The sequence below is a fragment of the Ranitomeya variabilis genome, chromosome 1 (genome assembly GCF_051348905.1).
Source record: "Ranitomeya variabilis isolate aRanVar5 chromosome 1, aRanVar5.hap1, whole genome shotgun sequence".
Classification (NCBI taxonomy): domain Eukaryota; kingdom Metazoa; phylum Chordata; class Amphibia; order Anura; family Dendrobatidae; genus Ranitomeya; species Ranitomeya variabilis.
Genome location: NC_135232.1, coordinates 886,214,424 through 886,241,892, shown reverse-complemented (window position 1 = coordinate 886,241,892; position 27,469 = coordinate 886,214,424). Strand labels below are relative to the sequence as shown.

Below are 27,469 nucleotides of genomic sequence, written 5' to 3'. Positions count from 1 at the left end.
TTCGGATCGCTCGTGCTCCACAAGTGCGCCACAGGCACTGGACCAGCTCTGACATGAATTGGGAGCCTTGATCTGACCAGATCTCACTGGGGAATCCTACTCTGGTAAAAATGGTAACCAAGGCCTCGGCCATCTTGGCTGCAGAAATACTTGACAAGGCCACAGCTTCTGGATATCGGGTGACATAGTCCACGACAGTGAGAATGTACTGCTTTCCAGATTTACTTGGTTTAGCCAGAGGTCCAATGATATCGACAGCTACTCTTTGAAAGGGTTCTTCTATTATAGGGAGCGGTTGCAGGGGTGCCTTTGGGTGATATCCGGGTCGCCCTCTACGCTGACATATGTCACAAGTTTGGCAGAAATGCGCTACGGCTTGGGAAATCCCCGGCCAATAGAAAGTTTGAGTCAATCGTCTCTCCGTGCGAGTTTTGCCTTGATGAGCAAGGTGTAACAGGGGAATTCTGTACTTCTGAGGAACAATCAGCTGTTTGCTATAAGTTCATGGCTTATCTAGGGAGTCGGCATTGGTAACCCGATATAGAAGTCCATTTTCTCTAATAATTCTTTCCCGTTCTCCCCTAGCTGCCCTATCTCAGCTTGAGCTCTAAAACTAGCAAGGGTGGGGTCAGTCTCTACCTCTTGTCAAAACTGAACTTTATCCCAAGTAACATTCATATTATCCCCACAAGAAGAATCACTCACCGGCTGTGACGGCAGTTCTGGTGGCCTCATTTCCATGGATGGGTTGTACACGTCCACATCCGCTGCTCTCTTGGCTTGACTTCTGGTTACCGCACCGACAAAGTGGCAATGAAGATTTCCCACATCATTTCCTAGAAGAACATCTGCAGGGAGGCCGCTCATCACACCGACCATGCATTGTTTGGCCCCAAAGCCATAATCCAGTGCCACCCATCGCTCTTGGAATATATCTCTGGGTGCCTCCAGCCAATTCAATTGCAATTCCTGGTCCCTTTTGAATTGCTTCTGGTTGAATTACTCGGGGATCGGCTATGGTGAGGAAAACCCCAGTGTCACGGAAGCCAACAACTTTTTGGCCATCCAGCACAACCTCCTGTAGATGTTTGTGCTGAAGATCAGAAGAACAGGTGGCTGGGGCTCGCACCCCATAGACTCCTGGTAGGGGAGCCAGGATATCAGAGTCATTTGGCAAGTCATCAGGGACTGAATCCAGCTCTTCTCCTGGTGAGGGGGTCTGTAGATAATGAACAGGCAAAGGCGGTCTGTAGCTGTTCTGCCTCCGAACACCTGGACATTGGAATTGCAGATGCCCAGGCTGAATTATGGTTGCTTAATTAGTGCTAAAACATTCCAGACAACACAGTGAGGTGGTATTGAGTATGCACTTCCTCATGAGAGTGTGCCTGTCCCTAAGCTCCCCTAACGCCCTATGTGGATCCTTCCCCCCCGCCGCCATCACGTGCCTAGTCCCTGGCTGTCACCTTTACTAACCCTGGCCAGTAAGGACGTTAGCCTTGCCACTGCAGGTAATATTACACAGGGAAAACAACAAACAAGGGACTGACAGAAAGGATACTACTCAGCTCAGAATCTGCTGCTATGCTCCATAGCAGCATAGTAAACGGCACCAGGTAAACAGGACTCCAACAGCCACAATACCAGAGACAAAGGAGAAGTCCACACTAGGGTTGAGTGAAACGGGTTGGCCATTTTCAGAAGTCGCCGACTTTTGGCAAAGTCGGGTTTCATGAAACCCGCCCCGACCCCTGTGTGGGGTTGGCCATGAGGTCGGCGATCTTCTGGATCTGGTATCGGAATTCCGATACCGAGTTCCAATATGTTTGCGATATCGGGAATCGGTATCGGAATCCATATTTAAGTGTTAAATAAAGAATCAAAATAAAAAATATTGATATACTCACCCTCGGACGCGCCCTGGTACTAACCGGCAGGCTTCCTTCCTAAGAATGAGCGCGTGAATGACCTGCGGTGACGTCGCGGCTTGTGATTGGTCACGAGCGGTCACATGGACAAGCCGCGACGTCATCTAAGGTCCTTCACGCGCTCATTCTTAGGAAGGAAGGCTGCCGGAAAGAAGCAGGGCGCGTCCGAGGGTGAGTATATACCTAATAGGAATATACTCACCCTCGGACGCGCCCTGCTTCTTTCCGGCAGCCTTCCTTCCTAAGAATGAGCGCGTGAAGGACCTTAGATGACGTCGCGGCTTGTCCATGTGACCGCTCGCGACCAATCACAAGCCGCGACGTCTCCGCAGGTCATTCACGCGCTCATTCTTAGGAAGGAAGCCTGCCGGTTAGTACCAGGGCACATCCGAGGGTGAGTATATCAATATTTTTTATTTTGATTCTTTATTTTACACATTAATATGGATCCCAGGGCCTGAAGGAGAGTTTCCTCTCCTTCAGACCCTGGGAACCATAGTATCCCATTGCACTGCATTGGGTTTCGTGTTTCGGCCGACCCCGACTTTTTCATAGGATCGGCCGATTTCACTCGACCCGACTTTTGAGAAAGTCGGGTTTCGTGAAACCCGACCCGATCCTATAAAAATAAAAGTCGCTCAACCCTAGTCCACACACCTAGCTGGTCTACATAGAAATAAATCTATAACCAACGATCAGCTGATGAGTCATGTGCCTATTTAAAGGGAGGTGGGGGTATTTATCAACCAACATCAGCTGACCAGCCGGAAAGAAGCTGCCAGCAAGAGACTGACATTAACTGTTGCTGGACCAAAGGAATAAAACTACATTTACATTCCAGCAGACCCAGAGCTGCTACAAATCTCTTAATGTTTTGTGACACTTATAGACCTTTAGAAGTGAATGGAGTTGTAGCCACACATATGCACTACCACTTACTTTACACAAGGGCACTACCGCATGGGAGCTGGGGACATGCATGTGTACTACCTATAGACCTTTAGAAGTAAATGGAGATGTGGTCACACATGTGTGCTATAGGTCTTGGGGCATAGTATCCAGTTCAAATCTGTGAAACACGCAGCTATTATATATTTACTGCCTAGGTGAAACATTTTATTAATGGGATTAACTCTACATACGATACTGGCACAGACATGACTAGTACATTTTTTGTCACCAGATATTTTACAGTATTATTCTACTTTATACTTATAGTTATTTCTTATTATGCCATTATGAAGAGTCGGATTGCAATTTATAATTATTATTATTAATTTTATTATTAGTAAGATGTGCACAGGTTTTACAAAAGGCATGGAGGAGTGTATCCCAAGGTTTCCTGAAAATGCATCATATCAGTAGGCATTATACGGTTCCCGATCTGTTGAATAGACTTAAATACTGCTGTAAACCCCCCATGCACCTGTGCATATTAAGTGCATATGTGAATAGATCCTCATAGGGAAAATGTCTGCTCATTATGGCATCAGTCAATAACAATGAAGGAAAATATTTTTATGATAACTGCGCCTTTAAGAGTAAATAATTAAAAGGCTTTGAATAAGAGCAGCATTCCCATATTCCTTGTGGTAAAGCCCCTCTTTTCTGTGTCATTCACTATCTGATAAAAGCAACATTCTACGCTGAATACCCATTTTGAACATCTATTTAACATTTTGCTCAATGCCTGCAATTCAACATAATTAGCTTCCTTTTTTTTGTTCATATTCTTTGATTTCAATACCAGCCGGGCTGTGGTGTCAGACAGAGGCGCATTTCATGTTCTCAAAAGAGAAAGATATAAAACTATGTGAGAAAGGCTGGGCCGTTCCTGTGATGTGGTTGGAGCCAGCAGATTGTTTGCTTTGGGAAGAACCTGGGCAGACCACTGATCAATGTGCTATGTGGGGATAAGCATCAAACCAGAGCAAGACGTCTGTAAGTTGTCAAAATAAAAATGCTCTTCAGGCTTTGAAGAATGGGTCATTACTTAACCTGCCTCAAGCACACGGAGGAATCAATCTTTTCACATTTTAATTGAAATGGTAATTACGATTCATTATGAAGTATCCACCTATGACTATTATTGACTAGCAATAAAACAAAAATGGTATTCAGGTGTCAGGCAATGGAGGCTCATATCAGCGGAAGGGATTGGTGCTCAAGTTTGTACAGAAAGAATTGAGGTTAACTCAGAGGGGAGAAGAATGAGGTTGGTTGTATTTCAAGGCCCATTCCTTTCTTTCTCCAAGGAGATAGTAGAGTTGTCTGGCTGGTTTACTATATCCAGTGAAAATACATCAAGGCTTAGCCAATGCATATGGGGAAGTTGGCAGAGATTGCTGTTGCCCACTCGACCAAAATCTATCTAAGGTGCATAGACACCCCTCAAATCTCAATTTTACTACCCCAATCTGACAGTCCTTACTTTGGCTACCGGACATCCAGAAAATACAATTCAAATTCCTTCTTTTACTTATCATAATTAGAGTGAGGGTCCAAGAGATAGTTGGTCCCATGCTACTTGGTAAAGAAAACCTGTATCTATCTATAGAAGTACTCAACAGTCAACACACAAGAAATAGGTAATTAGTCCTTGGAAAAGGAGTAGAAAGAAAAACAAACACCAGACTCCTCTTACCTGGATGTCAAAAACGTAAACAATAATGCTATGTTATGCTATGCTATTGAATAAATCCACCACTGCCAAGACCTCTTCAATTCTTCACACTCTCACCACTTTGACACAATGTTTACGCCTCTGCTCAGATGCAATTTTTCAGTGCTATGTAAAAGACTACAGATCTCCAGTTATGACTATGATGGGGTACATTTGGTAAATGCACAATTGATAGCAGAAGAGAAAACCTTGGCTGTAGCGATTAAGTGCAAGGTTTACGCCTAAAATGTTCTTGAAGAACCTAACAGAGATCTTTGTCGACAGGAGCGTAATGACTGCAGAGGAAGGGGTCTTGCAGACGCCATCGCAGTTTTCAGCTGAATATGCATCTTCTGGTGCACGTTCAGCTGAAATACATTGTGGCGCAGAAAGACACCAACTTCCTGCACCGCAATAGCTATAATAGCCTAACAGAGGTTTGCCAGTTTCAGGCAGCGCATGATGTCACTGGCATGCGCCACCCCGTTCCATGCGCCAGCTATGTAGGAGGAAAAGGACAAATTAGACTAATCAATGTATTATTGTTTTTCTGCTTTAGAGAAAAGTGCCAGGACAAGGAACATTATTACAAAATGTGGGCCAGGATTGGGGATCATTACTACAGGACAGGGGCCAGGATGTATGGCATTATTAAAGAGGACAAAATGAGAAAATTATTACAGGATAGGGGCTAGGATGGGGAACATTATTACAGGTAGGATCCAGGATGGGTGACATAATTACTATATTGAGGACAGAATAAAGAACATACTTTACTAGTTTATGGTGGCAAGCTGAAGACATAATTACTGAAGGAAGCCAATTGGAAGACATTATTACTGTACGGTGTCAATTGGGGTACATTATTACTATATTGGGGCCAAGTGGGGGATTATATTAATGTATGGGGGCTAGCATGAAGGACACTATTACTCCACAATGAGGGACTTTAATTATATTCCCTGGTGTGGTCATAGATTATTAATTTAAGGAGCCAGGGTATGAGATGTTCCAACTGTGTCGAGGCATAAAAAAAGAACGCTATTACCTTATGGAAGGGGAAATGGTGTACATTACTACTGTATTGTTGTTTATTATTAATATATTAGTTTTGGTATGGATATTTGTTATTTGGTAACTATATGACTTCTATTTAGAAATATTACTTTGAATCTTATTGCCATGTTTTCTATGAGATGAATCTATTTTATTTGTAGTCTTTATTTTTTAATAGAGGAGGAGCTATGTCTTTATATAATCTAAAACACTACAAAGGCCCGTATATATGACCAACGTGCTTGTAAGGGCCTAGTTTCATGTTTTACATACTGTAGGAGGCCATAGGACTCAAGTTAAGCTACCACTTGTTGAGGATGGGATTAAGAATAACAGCAGAATTGTAAGAAAAAATTTGAATCTCTAGAGAAATTAATAATGAAAAAATAATCAGTGCCATTCGTAGATTCATGTTTACTCAAGACGAATGTTTGCAATGCGTCCTGAGCCTTTTGTTCCGTATATAAACCTATATAAGAAACTATACGAAGCATATGGTATTTAATATTAGGGTATGTGCACAAGGAGTTTGATTTTTTATGAGGTTTTGGAACGGAAACTCTCCAAATTCTCCTCAAAAACTCAAAATGCCTAAAAAACTTGGATGTTCTGTTCAGTTTCTGCATCCCTTTTCTGTGGTCCAAGCTGGGTTTCTCAAGAAGTCCGTCAAGTCCTGTGACATCCTTACCCTGGGCCTTCGAATGCCGGCTCAGACATTTACATTTGAGTATTCAATAAACATTGTTTTCAGTTATAATGTTGTTGGGAGTTTGCCACATCACCCATCTCTCTCAGGAAACAATCGTCTCTTTAAAGAGAACCTCTCTTCATGATTTTCCATGGTAAAGTAAAGGCATGGCCATAATGATGCTGTTATACAGATTAAAGGGAACCTGTCAGGTGATACAAACCGTGGGCAGAATGTATCAGTCACTGGCTGTACGGTCACAGCCATGTATGTTTGTCTCTGAAACGCCCGCAGAGAGATGCTGGGGAACGAGCCGCACTGTGAACTAGTTATACCGGCGTGTCCCCGGCGGTTTCTCCCCCCCCCCGGCTCAGTTCTTAGCAGTGTTTCAGAGACAGACATACATGGCTATGATTATACAGTCAGTGCTTGATACATGCTACCAACGATTTAGGCCGCATGTATCAACTGACAGGTTCCCTTTAAGTAGATACCTTTAGTGGAGAATTCCACATCCTGGTTGTAATTTAATCAACATCTGAAGTTTTGGTGTAACAAGCTGTAGGTGAATTGGGGTGAGACTATGGGTAGGGTCTTCGGTTCCTGCCTGGCTCCTCCGTCTACCTCTTGTGTCAGTATCTTCCACTTGTTTTAACATTTGCATCGGCAGTGGTCCTTGCTGCTGGCAGTGCTTGTGCAGACTGATCTCCTGGCGGTCTTCAGTAGAATGGTGCCAGTGGCGGCTCATACCCAGATTGAGATCTTGGCTCATTATTGAGCCGAGTACTCAATCTACGCATGTGCCACCACTGGCGCTATTTCGCTTAATACTGGCAGCAGGTCAGTCTGTACAAGCACTAGCACCATTTTACTGAAGACTGTTCGGAGATCAATCTGGGCATATGCCACCCACGGTGATGACAGCATTGGCATGAACTTTAAAACAGGAGGCAGATACAGACACCAGAAGCAGGTGGAGGGTCCAGGTAGGAGCTGAGGAGCCAATTACCCTACCTTCAGTCCCTCCCCTATGCCCCTAAAACTTATTTCACTCAAACTTCAAATGCTGATTAAAAACAACCAAGATGTGGATTTTTCACTAAAGGTAACTATTTAATCTGAATAACAGCGCCAATATGGCCATGCCTTTACTTTAACAGGCAAAATTGTCATGACATGTTCTCTTTAAGCAAACTTCTGCTTGTTTCTCAGCTATCTGAATTTATGTCCTGACTCAGACTTGCAGTTAATCCATCATCTGCTGGAAACATAAGAAACTCTCCTCTAGTGCTGTTCACACAACAAATGCTGCTGCAGCAATACATATATGCTCTGCAAGCAAGTATTCTGTTTCCCTGTTCATCAATGGTGCCTACGGTCCTGCCAAAGACCATCTGTCTGCTGATAACATTCAACTCCGTCTTTAATCATTTATTTGCTGCAAGTGCTGGACTGACCATACATCTACAGTTCCTATGTATGTCTACTCTACTGGCTCTCAGTCTTCTGGTGTTTCCAGCTCCACTTGTCTGCTTGCTAATCTGCTTACCCTGGTATCCTGGTTCTTGGTGATCAATGTACTATCTGGAATGCCCTGTCTATCTTGCAATAGTCTTTTGAGCTGTAATGCTCAACAATACTTACGATTTAGAGCGTCCATCTCATCAGGTGATTCTCTAATAGTAAAATGTTTAAAGAGATTTTTCAATGTTAGAAAAAATTCTATTACAAGGAGGAATAGAAAAATAATAAAAGACCTATTACTCACCTCAATCGTTGTAGCGCCACAGCTCTCCGGTGGTTTTTATTAATCTGCCTGAACGATTATGTCTATGATTACCCACATTACCGATATGAATCATTGCATCAACACAGCAAGCAAAAACCATCGGGTAGCGCTAGTTTTTTTTTCATTTTAGTAACTATATTTTATTATAAAATTAATTGTTTTCCATAAGAAACACTGAGCTGAATACTACAGGGCTGCATTCACACCACGTGGTGCTACGATATAGCACAATATTACAGAGATGTTTCTTTACTAAAAACAATGTTTCTTGGTAAGCATATCTTTATAGCATAGCATGTCAATATTTCAGGTATTACATTTCACTCAATACACATAATAGAAAATGCAAGTTTATAAATAAAATATAACTTCTATGATCTCTGTTCAGAGTGGTGTTCTCTTCTGAGAAATAATACTCTTTTCAGTTTTAATAGGATTTGATGTAGCCTAGAAGTTATTGTCCTTTGCTACAAAACCAAAGCCTAAAATGTTCAGGAACAAAACTGCAAAAATATATTTGAAGATAGTCTTACTTTAATGATTTTGTATACTGTCTTAAATGCTCCTTCATTTCAGGGTCTTTCTCGTAGCACTCCAGTAGAGAGTGGGCTTCATCGTGGTGATAGCAGTAGATCTTATACACCTCTTCTAGTGGACATTTAATCTCCAGAAACAATTCACCTGCAGACGAGAATCAGTGCTTCTATGAATTCAATACACACTGCTGTCATTATGCAAATTTACAGTATATATACTATTGTCTGCTAGCTAAGCTTATATCTTGTTGCATAAACAACCTGTCAATCACCCAATGAATGAACAAAACGCATTGAAACAACTGCCAATTGGTCAAAGTTTACCGTTCAGCGGTTGTAGTATGTTGGTCCATGTAAACTGACCCTAAAGGTATGTTCACTGTTATGATTTTCCCAATGGCAGGGAAATCAAAATAACAACGGACTAGCTCTCGGGTGATGGGACCTAAAGTGACCGTGACCTGAACCTGACACGACACTGGAAGTAGCCGGGGAGTGTTTCCTACGATGCCCTAGACACAACGCGCCAGCCGGAGATCTAACTACCCCTATCAGAGGAATATACAGGCCTGCCTTACCTCCAGAGATGAACCCCAAAAGGAGATAGCAGCCCCCCACAGATATTGACGGTGAGTCAAGAGGAAAAGACATACGTAGGATGAACAGCAGATTTAGCACAGTGAGGTCCGCTTTCTAGATAGCAGAAGTACAGGAAAGAGTCACTTCACGGTCAACTTCAAAACACTAATCAAAAACACCATCCTGAAATTACTTTAAAACTCCAGTGACAACTCATGCCACTGGAGTGGCAATTTCAGTCCACGAGAGCTTCCAGCTACAGAGAGTCACATTGCAAATAGCTGGACAAAAATAGCATAAACTAGAAACAAAATTCAACTTAGCTGAACAGGATCTTGAGGCAGGAGAATGCAACAGAATGCTACTGATACATTGTTGGCCGGCATCGGACCAGCAGCCAAGCAGCCTTAAATAGGAAACTCCCCTAATGGGTGTCAACAGGTGATCAAGGATAGAAGAAGGCAAATAAGTGGCACTACCATAAAACACCACCGGGGGAGCCCACAAACAGAATTCACAACAGTACCCCCCCCTTAAGGAGGGGGCACCGAACCCTCACCAGAACCACCAGGGCGATCTGGATGAGCACTATGAAATGCACGAACCAAATCAGGAGCATGAACATCAGATGCTGTCACCCAAGAATTATCCTCCTGACCATAGCCTTTCCACTTAACCAGATACTGAAGTTTCCGTCTGGAAACACGGGAGTCCAAGATCTTTTCCACCACATACTCCAACTCACCCTCAACCAGCACAGGAGCAGGAGGATCAGCAGACGGAACAACCGGCACCTCATACCTCCGCAACAATGACCGATGAAAAACATTATGAATAGTAAAAGATGCTGGGAGGTCCAAACGAAAGGACACAGGATTGAGAACCTCCAGAATCCTATAAGGGCCGATAAACCGAGGCTTAAACTTAGGAGACGAGACCTTCATAGGAACAAATCGAGAAGACAACCAAACCAGGTCCCCAACACAAAGACGAGGACCGACACGCCGATGACGATTAGTGAACTGTTGAGTCTTCTCCTGGGACAACTTCAGATTGTCCACAACCTGTCCCCAAATCTGATGCATTCTATCAACCACAGCATCTACTCCAGGACAATCCGAAGACTCCAATTGACCGGACGAAAAGCGAGGGTGAAACCCTGAATTACAAAAAAATGGAGAAACCAAAGTGGCAGAACTGGCCCGATTGTTAAGGGCAAACTCTGCCAATGGCAAAAAATCAAGCCAATCGTCCTGATCAGCGGACACAAAACACCTCAAGTAAGTCTCCAAGGTCTGATTAGTACGCTCAGTCTGGCCATTAGTCTGAGGATGGAATGCAGACGAAAAAGACAAGTCGATGCCCATCCTGGCACAGAACGCCCGCCAAAATCTAGACACAAACTGAGTACCCCTGTCAGACACTATATTCTCAGGAATACCATGCAAACGCACAACATTCTGAAAAAATAGAGGGACCAGTTCAGAGGAGGAGGGCAATTTGGGCAAAGGTACCAAGTGAACCATCTTGGAAAAACGGTCACACACCACCCAGATGACGGACATCCTACGAGAAACAGGAAGGTCAGAAATAAAGTCCATAGAGATGTGCGTCCAAGGCCTCTTAGGAATAGGCAAGGGCAACAACAACCCGCTGGCCCGTGAACAGCAGGGCTTAGCCCGAGCACAAACATCACAAGACTGCACAAAAATACGTACATCTCGAGACAAGGAAGGCCACCAGAAGGACCTAGACACCAGATCCCTGGTGCCAAAAATTCCAGGATGACCTGCCAACGCGGAAGAGTGAACCTCCGAAATAACTCTACTGGTCCAGTCATCAGGGACAAACAGTCTACCAGGCGGACAGCGATCAGGCCTATCCACCTGAAACTCCTGCAAAGAGCGCCGCAGGTCTGGGGAGACAGCTGACAATATCACCCCATCCTTCAGGATGCCAGTAGGTTCGGAATCACCAGGCGAGTCAGGCTCAAAACTCCTAGAGAGGGCATCCGCCCTCACATTCTTAGACCCAGGCAGATATGAAACCACAAAGTTAAATCGAGAGAAAAACAACGACCAGCGCGCCTGTCTAGGATTCAGACGCCTGGCTGACTCAAGATAAATTAGATTTTTGTGGTCAGTCAAGACCACCACCTGGTGTCTAGCACCCTCAAGCCAATGACGCCACTCCTCAAATGCCCACTTCATGGCCAAGAGCTCCCGATTTCCAACATCATAATTTCGCTCAGCGGGCGAAAACTTTCGAGAGAAAAACGCACATGGTCTCATCACTGAGCAGTCAGGACCTTTCTGCGACAAAACTGCACCTGCTCCGATCTCGGAAGCATCTACTTCAACCTGGAACGGGAGCGAAACATCAGGCTGGCGCAACACAGGAGCAGAAGAAAAGCGGCGCTTAAGCTCCCGAAAGGCCTCCACAGCCGCAGAGGACCAATTAGCAACATCAGCACCCTTCTTGGTCAAATCAGTCAAAGGTTTAGCAATGGCAGAAAAACCCACTATGAATCGGCGATAGAAATTAGCAAATCCCAAGAATTTCTGAAGACTCTTTAGAGAAGTAGGTTGTATCCAATCACAAATAGCCTGAACCTTAACAGGGTCCATCTCCATAGATGAAGGGGAAAAAATATATCCCAAAAAGGAAATTCTCTGAACCCCAAAAATACACTTTGAGCCCTTCACAAATAGAGAATTAGCTCGTAAAACCTGAAAAACTCTCCTGACCTGTTGAACATGAGATTCCCAGTCCTCCGAAAAAATCAAAATATCATCCAAATACACAATCATAAATTTATCCAGATATTCATGGAAAATATCGTGCATAAAGGACTGAAAAACGGAAGGGGCATTCGCGAGACCGAAAGGCATTACCAAATACTCAAAATGGCCTTCAGGCGTATTAAATGCGGTCTTCCACTCATCCCCCTGCTTAATCCGCACCAAATTATACGCACCACGTAGATCGATCTTAGTGAACCACTTCGCCCCCTTTATGCGAGCAAAAAGATCAGTCAGTAAAGGTAACGGGTACTGGTATTTAACTGTAATCTTATTCAGAAGTCGATAGTCGATACAAGGTCTCAATGAACCATCCTTTTTACCCACAAAGAAAAACCCTGCCCCCAGTGGAGACAAAGAGGGGCGAATATGACCCTTTTCCAAAGATTCTCTGATATACTCCCGCATAGCAGTATGTTCAGGTACAGACAAATTAAACAAGCGACCCTTAGGAAATTTACTACCGGGAATCAACTCAATAGCGCAGTCACACTCTCTGTGAGGGGGGAGAGAATCAGTTTTAGGCTCCTGAAAGACATCATAAAAATCTGACAGAAATGCTGGGATCTCAGAGGGAGTAGATGAAGAAATGGGAACCAAAGGTGCATCCCCATGAATCCCCTGACATCCCCAGCTCAGCACAGACATTGATCTCCAGTCCAAGACTGGATTATGAATTTGTAACCATGGTAATCCAAGTACTAATACGTCATGTAGATTATATAACACAAGGAAACGAATAATCTCCTGATGGTCTGGGGAAAGATGCATAGTCACTTGTGTCCAATATTGTGGTTTATTGCTAGCCAAAGGTGTAGAATCAATACCCTTTAAGGGAATAGAAACCTCCAGAGGCTCTAAATCAAACCCACAATGCTTGGCAAAGGACCAATCCATGAGACTCAGAGCGGCGCCAGAATCCACATAAGCATCCACAGTAACAGATGATAAAGTACAAATCAATGTCACGGACAAAAGAAATTTAGACTGCAAGGTACCCATAGAAAAAGATTTATCAACCTTTTTATCAACCTTCTTTATGCGTTTAGAGCATGCTGATATAACATGAGCTGGATCTCCACAATAGAAGCACAACCCATTTTTGCGCCTGTAATTCTGTCGTTCGCCTCTAGACAATACACTATCGCATTGCATATGCTCTGGTGCCTTTTCAGAGGTCACCGCCAAATGATGCACAGGTTTTTGCTCAGAAGATACCGCCATATGGTGCACAGGTTTTTGCTCAGAAGATACCGCCATATGGTGCACAGGTTTTTGCTCAAAAGATACCGCCATATGGTGCACAGATTTTTGCTCAGAAGATACCGCCATATGGTGCACAGATTTGCGCTCCCGTAAACGCCGATCAATCTGGATAGCCAATTTCATGGCATCATTCAGACCTGTAGGCACAGGGAACCCCACCATGACATCCTTCACGGCATCAGAGAGACCTTCCCTGAAATTAGCTGCTAGAGCGCACTCATTCCATTTAGTAAGCACCGACCATTTACGAAATTTTTGGCAGTATATCTCAGCTTCATCTTGCCCTTGAGAAAGAGCTATCAAGGCTTTCTCAGCCAAAATCTCTAAATTAGGTTCTTCATAAAGCAACCCCAAAGCCAGAAAAAACGCATCTACATTTAATAACGCAGGATCCCCTGGCGACAATGCAAATGCCCAACTTTGTGGGTCACCCCGCAATAGAGAAATAACAATTTTAACCTGTTGCGCAGGATCACCAGCAAAGTGAGATTTCAGAGACAAAAACAATTTACAATTCTCTCTGAAATTCAAAAAACGGGATCTGTCTCCGGTAAAAAATTCAGGCATAGGGATCTTAGGTTCAGACATTGGAGCACGTATAACAAAATCTTGTAAGTTCTGGACCTTTGTAGCCAGGTTAATCAGACCTGCAACCAAACTCTGTGGATCCATGATTCAAACAGGTGTAACCAAAGCCATTCAGAGATTAAGAGGAGAGGAAAAAAAAAAAGGCTGAAGACTGCAGTTTAAGCAAGGAATACAAATAAGCACTAAGGTGCACTTTCCAAACACAGAAGGAAAAAAAAACCTTTTCATATCCTTTCCTGCTTTAGTGCATAGTTTTAACACATGTGGCCGGCCAAACTGTTATGATTTTCCCAATGGCAGGGAAATCAAAATAACAACGGACTAGCTCTCGGGTGATGGGAACTAAAGTGACCGTGACCTGAACCTGACACGACACTGGAAGTAGCCGGGGAGTGTTTCCTACGATGCCCTAGACACCACGCGCCAGCCGGAGATCTAACTACCCCTATCAGAGGAATATACAGGCCTGCCTTACCTCCAGAGATGAACCCCAAAAGGAGATAGCAGCCCCCCACAGATATTGACGGTGAGTCAAGAGGAAAAGACATACGTAGGATGAACAGCAGATTTAGCACAGTGAGGTCCGCTTTCTAGATAGCAGAAGTACAGGAAAGAGTCACTTCACGGTCAACTTCAAAACACTAATCAAAAACACCATCCTGAAATTACTTTAAAACTCCAGTGACAACTCATGCCACTGGAGTGGCAATTTCAGTCCACGAGAGCTTCCAGCTACAGAGAGTCACATTGCAAATAGCTGGACAAAAATAGCATAAACTAGAAACAAAATTCAACTTAGCTGAACAGGATCTTGAGGCAGGAGAATGCAACAGAATGCTACTGATACATTGTTGGCCGGCATCGGACCAGCAGCCAAGCAGCCTTAAATAGGAAACTCCCCTAATGGGTGTCAACAGGTGATCAAGGATAGAAGAAGGCAAATAAGTGGCACTACCATAAAACACCACCGGGGGAGCCCACAAACAGAATTCACAACAGTTCACACTTTGTCTTTTTGCTTCGATGTCACGAAGTGACTGTCCTAGCATGACACGACCCGACGAGTGGACGGTCACCAAACAGCAAAACACACAAGGGTACACCGGGGACAAAATAACAACAGTGGTCCCTGACAATAGGGATCAGGGGAATGGACACCTCCTGCACTCACCTGCGGCTGTCCCCTAATCTCACTGACGTCCCTATATGGGTTCTTTCACCCCGTTGCCGACCAGGAAACCTAAACCCTTACTTTCCCTGCTCCTAACCCTAAGTATGGAATTGGTAAGTGAAGACAATGGTCCCACCGCTGCACTAAAACAACACAAGGTAAGGTAAGATAAACACCACGGGGAAAAGGAAACACAAAACAACAGTTAGCTTTTCTTTGCTGAAATGCACCGCACAGCAGAGTAAGGCACCAAATTACAGCATTCATCTGAAGCACCACTGCCCAAAGCAACCTCCAGTCTTCATCTCGGTTGGTCCAAAAGGACCTGTATAACCAACAGTCAGCTGATGCATCAGATGACCTTTTGAAGGAAGGTGGGAGTGGTCACCTCCTGCATCAGCCAACTCAGCAGCAATGTAATTACACCAGCGGCCACTGAGGGGAGAAAAAACTGACATTAACCCCGGGTGGCCTGAAAGGAAAAAAGTTTTAATATGAAACGCCAAATCTGCCAAAGATGCAAAAATGGATCGTGACATTCAATTTCAGAAATCTAATTTACTTTGCTGGTACTGAAGAACTCTGTATTTTTTCAGCAGCAAAATCCTGCAGGACAAAAACAGTGTGTCAATGAACCCAAAAAGGGGCACCTCCAGTATTTCCCAAATTCATGGCTTCTTCTTGCTGCAGACTCACAGGTATCTGATAGGTATGGATAACCCTTCATTGCTAGCCTAAATTCTAGTTTAAAGGGAGTTGGTCCCTTAACCTATTTATTTTAATATATGTTTTTGGGACATGACATTGTTGAGTTGACTAATATATATAAGTGCAGGCAGTCCCCGACTTATAAACATCCAACTTGCATATGACAAACTCGGAGGAATCCCCACAACAGAGGATACTCTCCCAGATTTAGTACTAAATATTTCATCTAAGGCTATGGATATGGCTAAACTATTTGGCCTCAACAAAGGTTTATTCTTTTGTCCGGTGACCCGGACAGATACCTTTGACATTGAAATTGACCATACTCGTTTTTTTAGGTCCTTAGGGTGGAAATATTTTTTCAAGAAAACTGAGTGGGAGGTTGATTTGTCATCTTCTCCTGAAGAGGTATCAGGTGATGTTATCCTGTTTCATGGTAAGACTCTGGGCCTTAAAGTTAAGAGTAAACAACATTTATCGATTTGGTCTCCAGGGAGGTTAAAGCCTAGATCTAGAGGAGACCAATCTTTCGAAAATAAAGGTATTAAACACAATAAAAAATATATAAACTGGCCAATAAATGACGTACATTGCAGGTAACAAATTATGCTCGGAACTCTTTGTAAAATCATCAGACAGAAACTCATGACTTCATTATGATACTTTTCATCCAAAAGCAACAATTCATTCTCTACATAAATGTCAACTACAATGTGTTGAGAGGATAGTATCTGATCTGATTAAAAAAGAGAGACAGAAAAGACATGATCCAGAAATTCCATAATTGTAGATACTCTGGTGAAGTATTAGACCAGTCATGGAGAAATATTACACATACTGACCTTCCAGTCATGAAACATAAGAAGGATAGAATCCCACATATCACTACGTCTGGTACACATAAAATAAAAATCTCCAATATTGTGAGGAAATATTGGCATTGCCATTAAGAATACACATCCTTCTATTGACATTTTTTAAGAACCACCAATCATGACATATTGCCAACCCAGTCAATTCATGACACTGATTCCGGCTGATAAGGGCGGGAGAAAAAAAGTACAATGGTTTTTGTCAACCCCAAAATATGGGACTTTCCATGCCTTTCCCTGCTTTAATTGTAACAATATAACTAAGGGTGATACCTTTCAACACTCTTACACTGGGAAAAAATACAAAATTTATGATTACTACACATGTAATTTTGAGTACGTAGTATATGTTCTGATGTGCTCATGGAGCGCCCGCTAGGACCGTGGAGTACTTGGAACAGGACGGTTCTTAAAGGAATGTGTCACGGTGGCAGTGACCCGGTCCGTGGCCCTGGGCATCCAATAAAAGGGGAAAAGTATATGGGAGTAGTGTTCGTGAGGCCACCTGTGGTATTCGGCCAGGGATGGCCGACGCTGCTTAAAGGGGTCCTCTGGGGATGATGGTATTGCAGCAGAGGTGGTATAGTTCCCCACAGGTAGAACTTATCCCCAGGGCTCCCAGTGTAGTCTGTAAGGATTATAGATGGTGAAGTGCAGGAAAGAATTAGAGGACACAAGGTTGCAGTCTCTTTACCTTTACTGGTAGTATGCAGCCACAGTCCAGGGTACGGATCACAGGTGATGGTGAGGTCCGGCCAGCCAGGAAGCGATTCGGAATCCCCCTAGTCAGGTGGGGTTGGAGGCCTTCCTTACTGCGTTGTGATGTAGTCCCTTGCTGCCTAAGGCTTCACACAAGGTCCTCACTTTCTCTCTGTCCTGTTAGCAGGACAATAATCCATATGGCAGGCAACTCGAGCCCTTTTACAGGTGTCCCTGGTTGCGGCGAGTCTGGGCTTTATATGCTGCTGTGCCTTTGGATGTAATGGTGGACAGGCGACTTGAAATCTCCTGCCCGCCGGTTAATGCTGTGGGGCATACATTTATGCCCTCAACCTCTAAATTCTGGCTTCCGGTTACTTGCGCCGATTCTGGAGTGAGCCCTCTCGCAGCTCCACTCCCAGTATCTTTCCTCTCCTTTGCCTCTTCTCCCCTCACAGTCTCTCACAGACTTCTCTATCCCTCTCTTCTCTTTCTAGGAGCTGCCGAACCACGTGTCTGCACAGCCCCAGCTTTTCACTCCTCACTCCTCGCTGACAGACTTATTCTAACTCCTCCTCCAGCCAGAGTATATAGGGAAGCCATCCACAAACTGGATCAGCGCTCCCCCTTCTGGCCTGGAGTCAGAACAGTGTTGTGTGTACGTGCTACCTGTTAAAGGGATCTCCCTCACTTCCAAGCATGGCATCACCCTCCCCGTGAGGAAGACAATACCACTGTGACAAGCGAACTCCTGGGGTGTCACACTTATGTGGGGGAGACAACCCAGGAGGTGAAGGCCCATATAGCACAACATAAATCTACAATACATTAAAAAAGACTAACCTTCCAGTCCCCAAACATTTTGTGGAAGCGGGTCATAAGACGTCACAATTACATTATCAAGTTATTGATGGAGTACCACTATTATCCCCTTACTGACATTAGACGTACTAACCCATCAAAATGGTATGGGCCCGTATGACCACTGTCATGATTCCCAATGGCAGGGAAACATCAGAACACAAAAATAACGGACAAGCTCTGGGTGATGGAATCTCGAGCTGACCGTGAGCTAAATCTACCACACAACTAATAGTAGCCAGGGAGCATACCTACGACTTCCTAGATGCCACGTGCCAGCCGGAGGACTAACTACGCCTGGTAGAGGAAGGAACAGACCTGGCTTACCTCTAGGGAAATACCCCAAAAGATGATAGCAGCCCCCCACATGTAATAACGGTGAGTTAAGAGGAAAAGACATACACAGTATGAAAGTAGATTTAGGAAAGAGAGGTCCACTTACTAGATAGCAGAAGGATACAAAAGAGGACTTCACGGTCAACTGAAAACCCTTTCAAAAAACCATCCTGAAATTACTTTAAGACTCCTGTGTCAACTCATGACACAGGAGTGGCAATTTCAGCCCGCAAGAGCTTCCAGCTACAGAGAATAACAAAAACTGCAAACTGGACAAAAGATACAAAACAAAAGGACAAAGTCCACTTAGCTGATCAGCAGACTAGTAGCAGGAACATGCAACCGAAGGCTCTGGTTACAATGATGACCGGCAAGGAAATGACTGGAGAGCAAGGCTAAATAGGAAACTCCCAAACACTGATGGGAGCAGGTGAACTGAGACAGCAAAGCACACACAAGTCACCAGTACCACCAGCAACCACCAGGGGAGCCCAAAAAGCGGATTCACAACAGACCACCAATGGGATAGTACTTCTAACGCGATCATCCACGCTCACGGGGGGAGCCGGGTGTCAGCTGACATCTGGCACTATGTGCCAGGAGTGGTCATGGACCGCTCCTGGCACAATCACATCCGGAACACTGTGATCAAACATGATCGCAGCGTTCCGGTGGCATAGGGAAGCATCGCGCAGGGAGGAGGCTCCCTGCGTGCTTTCCTGAGACCCTTGGAGCAACGAGATGTGATCGCGTTGCTTCGAGCATCTCCTCCGTCCTCCTCCCTGCAGGCCCCGGATACAAGATGGCCGCGGGGCTCCTTCCGGGTCCTGCAGGGAGGTGGCTTGCAAACGCCTACTCACAGCAACCACCGGCAAGCCTCCTGCATTACCACAGATCCCTGATCTGACACAGTGCATTGCAAAGTATCAGATCAGCGATGATGATGATGTCCCACACTGGGACAAAGTAAAAAAGTAAAAAAAAAAATATTTACATGTGTAAAAAAAAAAAAATAAATAAATAAATCCTAAATAAATAAATAAATAAATAAAAATTGTTCCAATACATTTTTTTATGTAAAAAAAAAAAAAAAAAAAGTATCACCGCGTTCATAATGACCTGACCTATAAAACTGTTCCACTAGTTAACTTCTTCAGTGAACACCATAAAAAAAAAAATAGGAAAAAAAAAACAATGCTTTATCATCATACCGAGGAACAAAAAGTGGAATAACACGAGATCAAAAAGACGGGACATAAATAAACATTGTACCACCGAAAACGTCATCTTTTCCCGCAAAAAACGAGCCACCATACAGCATCATCAGCAAAAAAATAAAATAGTTATAGCATAAAGCGATGCAAAAATAATTATTTTTTCTATAAAATAGTTTTTATTGTATAAAAGTGTCAAAACATAAAAAAAGATATAAATGAGGTATCGCTGTAATCGTACTGACCCGAAGAATAAAACTGCTTTATCAATTTTACCAAACGCGGAACGGTATAAATGCCCCCCAAAAGAAATTCACAAATTGCTGTTTTTTGTTCATTCTGCATAACAAAAATCAGAATAAAAAGCGATCAAATAATGTCATGTGCCCGAAAATGATACCAATAAGAACGTCAACTCGACCTCACATGACTCTGTGGATCAAAATATGGAAAAATTATAGTTCTCAGAATGTGGTAAGGCAAAACTATTTCAATAAAAAGCGTCTTTTAGTGTGTGACAGCTGCCAATCATAAAAACCCGCTATAAAAACCATCTAAAATAGTAAATCAAACCCTCCATTATCACCGCCTTAGTAAGGTAAAAATAATAAAATAAAAAAATGTATTTATTTCCATTTTCCCATTAGGGTTAGGGTTGGGGCTAAAGTTAGGGTTGGGGCTAAAGTTAGGGTTAGGCTTGGGGCTAAAGTTAGGATTGGGGCTAAAGTTAGGGTTAGAGTTGGGGCTAAAGTTAGAGTTAGGGTTAGGGCTAAAGTTAGGGTTGGGTCTAGAGTTGGGGTTAGGGTTTGATTACGTTTACGGTTGGGTTAGGGGTGTGTTGGGGTTGGGATTAGAGTTAGGGGTGTGTTGGGGTTAGGGGTGTGGCTAGGGTTGGGATTAGGCTTAGGGGTGTGTTGGGGTTAGGGTTGGAGTTAGAATTGGGAGGTTTCCACTGTTTAGGCACACCAGGGGCTCTGCAAACGCAATCCATACAATTCTGCATTGAAAAAGTAAAACGGTGCTCCTTCCCTTCCGAGCTCTGCCGTGCGCCCAAACAGTGGTTTACCCCCAGATATGGGGCATCAGCGTATTCAGGACAAATTGTTCATCAACTTTTGGGGTCCAATTTCTCCTGTTACCCTTGGGAAAATAAAAAATTGGGAGCGAAAAATCATTTTTGTGAAAAAAATAAGATTTTTTATTTTTACGGCTCTACATTATAAACTTCTGTGAAGCACTTGGGGGTTCAAAGTGCTCACCACACATCTAGATAAGTTCCTTAGAGGGTCTATTTTCCAAAATGGTGTCACTTGTGGGGGATTTCAATGTTTAGGCACATCAGGGGCTCTCCAAACGCAAAATGGCGTCCTATCTCAATTCCAGCTAATTTTGCATTGAAAAGTCAAATGGCGCTCCTTCCCTTCTGAGCTCTGCCATGCGCCCAAACAGTGGTTTACCCCCACATATGGGGTATCGGCGTATTCAGGACCAATTGTACAACAACTTTTTGGGTCCAATTTCTCCTGTTACCCTTGGTAAAATAAAACAAATTGGATCAGAAGTAAATTTTTTGTGAAAAAAAGTTAAATGTTCATTTTTTTTAAACATTCCAAAAATTCCTGTGAAACACCTGAAGGGTTAATAAACTTCTTGAATGTGGTTTTGAGCACCTTGAGGGGTGCAGTTTTTAGAATGGTGTCACACTTGGGTATTTTCTATCATATAAACCCCTCAAAGTGACTTCAAATGTCATGTGGTCCCTAAAAAGAAATGGTGTTGTAAAAATGAGAAATTGCTGGTCAACCTTTAACCCTTATAACTCCCTAACAAAAAGAAATTTGGGTTCCAAAATTGTGCTGATCTAAAGTAGACATGTGGGAAATGTTATTTATTAAGTATTTTGTGTGACATATCTCTGTAATTTAAGGGCATGAAAATTCAAAGTTGGAAAATTCTAAATTTTCAAAATTTTCGCCAAATTTCCATTTTTTTTCACAAATAAACTCAAATAATTTCAAGAAAATGTTACCACTAACATGAAGCACAATATGTCTTTAGAAAACAATGTCAGAATCACCAGGATCCCTTGAAGCGTTCCAGAGTTATAATCTCATAAAGGGACAGTGGTCAGAATTGTAAAAATTGTCCCGGTCATTAACGTGCAAACCACCCATAGGGGTAAAGGGGTTAAGATGGCGAGGTGATAGATTTCTAAAACTTAAAAATAATTAAATGTTCTGGATTAAAAAACTGGGTACGTTAACTCCTAAAGGGATGAACTTTCATTGTAATCTTCTACCCTTTATTTAGTTTTCTATTTTGTTTCAGCAGTGTTACTTACTTAATGGATACTTCCTGCTAGGATTGTCATTGGAATAATGGAGTACGTAAGTATACCGGTCCCATAAGTAATCATTTTTATCCATTTTGGATTTTTCTCCTTTTTTATGGACTTATATTTTTTTGGGACTTACACATTTTTGGGGTGGACATATACTTTCATATATTGTGTTTTTTTCTCCTTTTTTCAAAGAATTGGTTTGTTACTTGTGACATTGTTCCCTTCTGTCTTCTCATCCTTCTTCCCCCCTCCTCTTCTTCCCCTGCTTTTGACTTTCCAGTTCAATTTTATTCCTGGTTGTATTTTTTTTATATATATATGTTATTGTATGATAAACTCCCCCACCGAGAATGCGGTTGCACGTTTCGTTATTGAAAGGGCTGTGTCCATGTGATATATTGGATTGGCACAATGGTCTCATGGGTGCAGCCTTGCATGATCATTGTGACATAATAGCTTGATCATATAGCTCAGTGTGGAAGTTGCAACATTTATAAGCATGTTTTCTGCAATCTGATGATGTGCTATATATGTTTCGCTAACGCTTTTGTGATGTGCGCCGCTTATTTCCCCCCACAACCTTTTGAAAAATGGTATATCTTAGTCCTCATGCTTTATCCAATAGCGGGGGAGTGACCGCTTGACTGTCACAATGGCGTAACATTGGTTTGCCAGTATGTGCTACCCGATCAGGTGACGTTCCCGTCACAGGACCTTGTGATGTACTCACTGATCGTCATGTGACACCTGTCACATGGTACGATGACGTACCTCCTTGGACGTAATTCATATTGTGCCCGCCTTCCTTCTGTTGATGCCATCTGATTGGATGGTGGCTGTGTTGGTAGTCATATAATGTTTGGTAATTAGACATCTGTGGTGTTTTATTTAAGATCTACCGCAATATATATTATATAAGTCCATTTACATATGAAGTGCAATTGATATCTCTTTGAATCTCTCTGGCATCCTGGCATAAGCATTCTTCCATTTTTCCTCCAGTACAGCCTATGTTTATATAACTGTAATTGAGTTTATTGTATTTTAATGTGTCCGTATGTCCGACAATTAGATGGCTGATGTACATAAAAAGTCTCAGTTGTGTCAGCCACATGTTATGGCTGAATTTTTATTACCTGTATTTCAGGCTTGATAAAGGCCTGTAATGGCCGAAACGTTTCATTGTCTACCTCATTTTTGTACCCTAGCTATGTTATTAAAGCTACATTTTATCCCCACATACTCTGGTGCCTCGGAGTTTGTATCACTTTGGACCTTGTGGAGGGTCATCACGCGTCAGCACAAGGCAACCATTGGTGCAAGAGGGTTGCTCACTGGATTCAATTACATATGAACCCTAGTCAGATGTTAAAAAAACCTAAAAAAACTAATCCCTCACTGCTACTCACTGCCCGTACGCTTATTTCCACCCTGAAGCTCCACATCTGCAGTCTCTTCACTGTAGTCTAGGACTTCTGGCCGCGTCCAAGCATCAAAGGTCGCAACTTCATGGCATACACTGCAACCTTATTACGCTCAGTGACCTATATACTTTATATATAGTTGCTTCTTTCCAGACATTAGTGGAGGTCCCAGCAGGCAAGCCTCCACAATTCAACATTGATCACTAGTCCAGCCAACACTTTTTAAATGTAGGTGACCAGAAAATCTTTTTCAATCAAGATATTCAAGCTATAGAATATATATTAAAGGCTTTCTAATCTCTTTTAAAGGGAAATCTAGCCCTTGTACTTGTAAGACCCTTTAGTATACAAAGTTAATATGTTTCTCGTCACATCGATCTCAAACCTGCGCCTCTCCAGCTGTTCCCACGAGTTCCCCCAAGTTCCCAACTCTTTGGGAGCCACAGGCTTGAGGCCACTTCTTACAGAACAGTACTGTCATACTGAAATGTGTCACCATTCCCCTAAGCTGGGAGGTCACTAATGCACAAGTCACATAGTCCTGACTATTGTGCTACGTCAGCAACAAGAAAACTCTGTCCCAGGATGAGGTTTTCAAGTTGAGCCAAAAAAAATATTTGTCTCTGTGATTACGTTTTAAGTAGATGTTCCTTGTGATAAACTTTAGGCGACTTGTTTAGCTTTCAGCTTCAAATGCTTTTATGTCACATTATGGTACACAAACGCGGTATTCATGACTGCTGTTACTGCCATTAGCCAACAAATCTATTAATATTTCTGATTAACTAAAATGTTACCTCCATATTATTAAAGGGGCGTTCTGATAGCAAGAAGTTATCACCTATCTACCTATTCACAGGATAGGCACATGTCCGATTGCTGATCCATGCATTTTCTATGGCACTGCTTGAGAAAGCCGAATGCTGTAGTCAGCTGTCTCCAGAAGTCTTATGCAGAATGAATGGAACGGAGGCCGAGCATGTGCTCTACCATTCCATTACTATTACTGGAAATACCCCTTCAGTTATGGAATGCACATACGTGAATGTGAATATTACCTGTACAATGAATTACCTATATGAATATCTGTAAATGTTTCCAGCACAATGCCTTATATAAGAGTACCATTGTTCCAGAATTATTCTGCAATCAAATTGCTTCAACAATAATCATAATTAGATTAATACATATGAGATGAATGAAATGCAAATTTATAACACTCGATGGAATACAGTCAATTTTCATTACAATTATAGGTAACACCTTTATATACAGCAGAGAACACAGGATCCACCAATCAGAGGAGATGTCACAGATGACCCTGCTCACCTCCCTTTTACAATGACCTGTGCCCTCATCAGAGTGTACTCATTGCATACAACTAAGTAGGGTCACATTCAGTCTATTGGTGCTAATGTCCATGTGGCTTTTCTGAGAGAACAAAAAGTAGAATTAGGCATAATGGCCTGTGTGAAAATTGCAAGATTTCAAATTGTTTTTAAATACAGATCTTGATATGAAAAATATAATAATAATAATAATAATAATAATAAAGAAAAATACATTTCCTAGAGAAACAAGTGGAGGTCAATGGAGGTCTGGCCACTGGGATACACACCGATGACCAGAATGGGGCACTTTTATCCCCGTTTGAATCAAGCTGCAGTGCAGCTGCTCAACCACTGCTACATTCATTCCTTATGGTGCTGCTGACTGTCGCACTTTTTCCAGAAGCCCCATGTTGCTCCTTTTAATAATATGAATAAAAGATCCCTGTCAGGCATGAAAATTCTCCATTTTGTACTTTATCTTAATTTTAACAAGTGTGTTAGTTGTAAGGGTTAATCACAGTTTACTTTATTGTTGGAGGTTTGTGATGCAATATAAAGTGAGGAAAATAAGTATTTGACACACTGCCGATTTTGCAAGTGGAGAGGTCTGTAATTTTTATTGTACGAACATTTCAACTGTGAGAGACGGAATGTAAAAAAAAACCTCCAGAAAATCACATTGTATAATTTTTACATACCGTATATACTTGTGTATAAGTCGAGATTTTCAGCACTTTTTTTTGTGCTAAAAACGCTACCCTCGGCTTGTACACGAGTCATTGTCCAGAAAGACAACGGGGGAGGGGGAGCGGTGGAGCAGCGTCAGGAGCCAGCGGCTGTGACATCATACTCACCCTCCTCACACGGTCGCTGCACGTCCCTGCATCTCTGTTGTCCTGGTGCGGCAGCTCCTCTTCCTGTGCTCAGCGGTCACTCCCATAGGTGTGGAGAGCATATTCATTACCTTAATGAGCAGTACCACGTGACCGCTCAGCACAGGAAGAGCTGCCTCGCTTGGACAATGGAGATGCAGGGACGTGCAGCGACCGCAGGAGGAGGGTGAGTATGACAGGGGAGGATGCCGAGCCATGCATACGAGGGGGAGGATGCCGAGCCATGCATTCAAGGGGGAGGGCGGGGGAGGACGCTGAGCCATGCATACAAGGGGGAGGACGCCGAGCCTTGCATACAAGGGGGAGTATGGGGGAGGATGCCGAGCCATGCATACAAGGGGGAGGACAGGGGAGGAAGCCGAGCCATGCATACAAGGGGGAGGACAGGGGAGGAAGCCGAGCCATGCATACAAGGGGGAGGACGCCGAGCCATGCAAACAAGTGGAAGGACGCCGAGCCATGCATACAACTAGGAGACAGGGGGAGCCACACATAGCAGGACAGGGATTAGGGGACAATGCATACCCGGCTTATACTCGAGTCAATAAGCTTACCCAGTTTTCCGTGGCAAACTTTGGTGCCCCGGCTTATACTCGGGTTGGCTTATACTCGAGTATACACAGTAATTAATTTGCATTTTATTGCATGAAATAAGTATTTGGTACAATAGAAAAACAGAACTTAATATTTGGTACAGAAACCTTTGTTTGCAATTACAGAGGTCAGACGTTTCCTGTAATTCTTGACCAAGTTTGCACACACTGCAGCAGGGATTTTGGCCCACTCCTCCATACAGATCTTCTCCAGATGTTTCAGGTTTTGGGCTGTCGCTGGGCAACATTGTGTTTCAGCTCCCTACAAAGATTTTCTATTGGGATCAGGTCTGGAGACTGGTTAGACCACTCCAGGACCTTGAAATGCTTCTTACGGAGCCACTTCTTAGTTGCTCTGGCTGTGTGTTTTGGGTCATTGTCATGCTGGAAGACCCAGCCACGACCCATCTTCAATGCTCTTACTGAGGGAAGGAAGTTGTTTCCCAAAATCTCACTATACATGACCCCATCCAACCTCTCTAACATACGGTGCAGTAGTCCTGTGGCCTTTGCAAAAAGCACCCCCAAAGCATGATGTTTCCCCCACCATGCTTCACTGTCTTTTCCTTTGTTTTATAAACTGGTTAGTAACTATTCATATTATATTATCTAATCTTTGTACATGTCTGCTGATTGTTGATGTACCCCTCATTCTATGGCTATCCTTCATCCATGTTTGATTTGGCGCTGCAAGCAGAGTACAGCATCACAATGTGGATTGCGACCGGGATGGTAGTGCAATACAGGCCGCAGGGTTCGCGAGAGCACCTGTCCCAGTCGCTCACCCGCCGACTCTAAATGCTCAGAGCCTGAGCTTGTCAGCAGCAGGGTCCATACTGAGACAACTTGCAAAATTTGATGGCTATAACATGCCAGACGAAGAATGGGCCAATCGTTTGTGAAGTACATACAGACTGTACAACCTAGCTGAGGAGCTGCACTCTGATGTCACACTACACTCTAAAGGGAGAAGCCTGGGAAATAGTGAAGTGGTGTCCCGCATCAACACGAAAAATTCTAGAAGACATTGTGGCCATATTAGAGGAGGTGTGTGGAGAGAGAGACTTGGCCGCCAGTTTCTAGTCTCACTTCTTTAATTGGTGTCAGAAAGAAGACAAAAGCATCTTCCAGTA

The 27,469-nt window shown here is 43.2% G+C and overlaps 1 protein-coding gene across 1 annotated transcript in view; it reads right to left on the bottom strand.

The window, feature by feature from the left end:
• The window catches only part of ARHGEF38 (Rho guanine nucleotide exchange factor 38), a 179,542-nt gene that overhangs the window by 103,606 nt on the left and 48,467 nt on the right, over window positions 1-27,469 (bottom strand). The window contains exon 4 of the mRNA XM_077278239.1: window positions 8,657-8,804. Coding sequence (XP_077134354.1) covers window positions 8,657-8,804 — 148 coding nt within the window. The remainder of the gene's footprint in view (window positions 1-8,656; window positions 8,805-27,469) is intronic.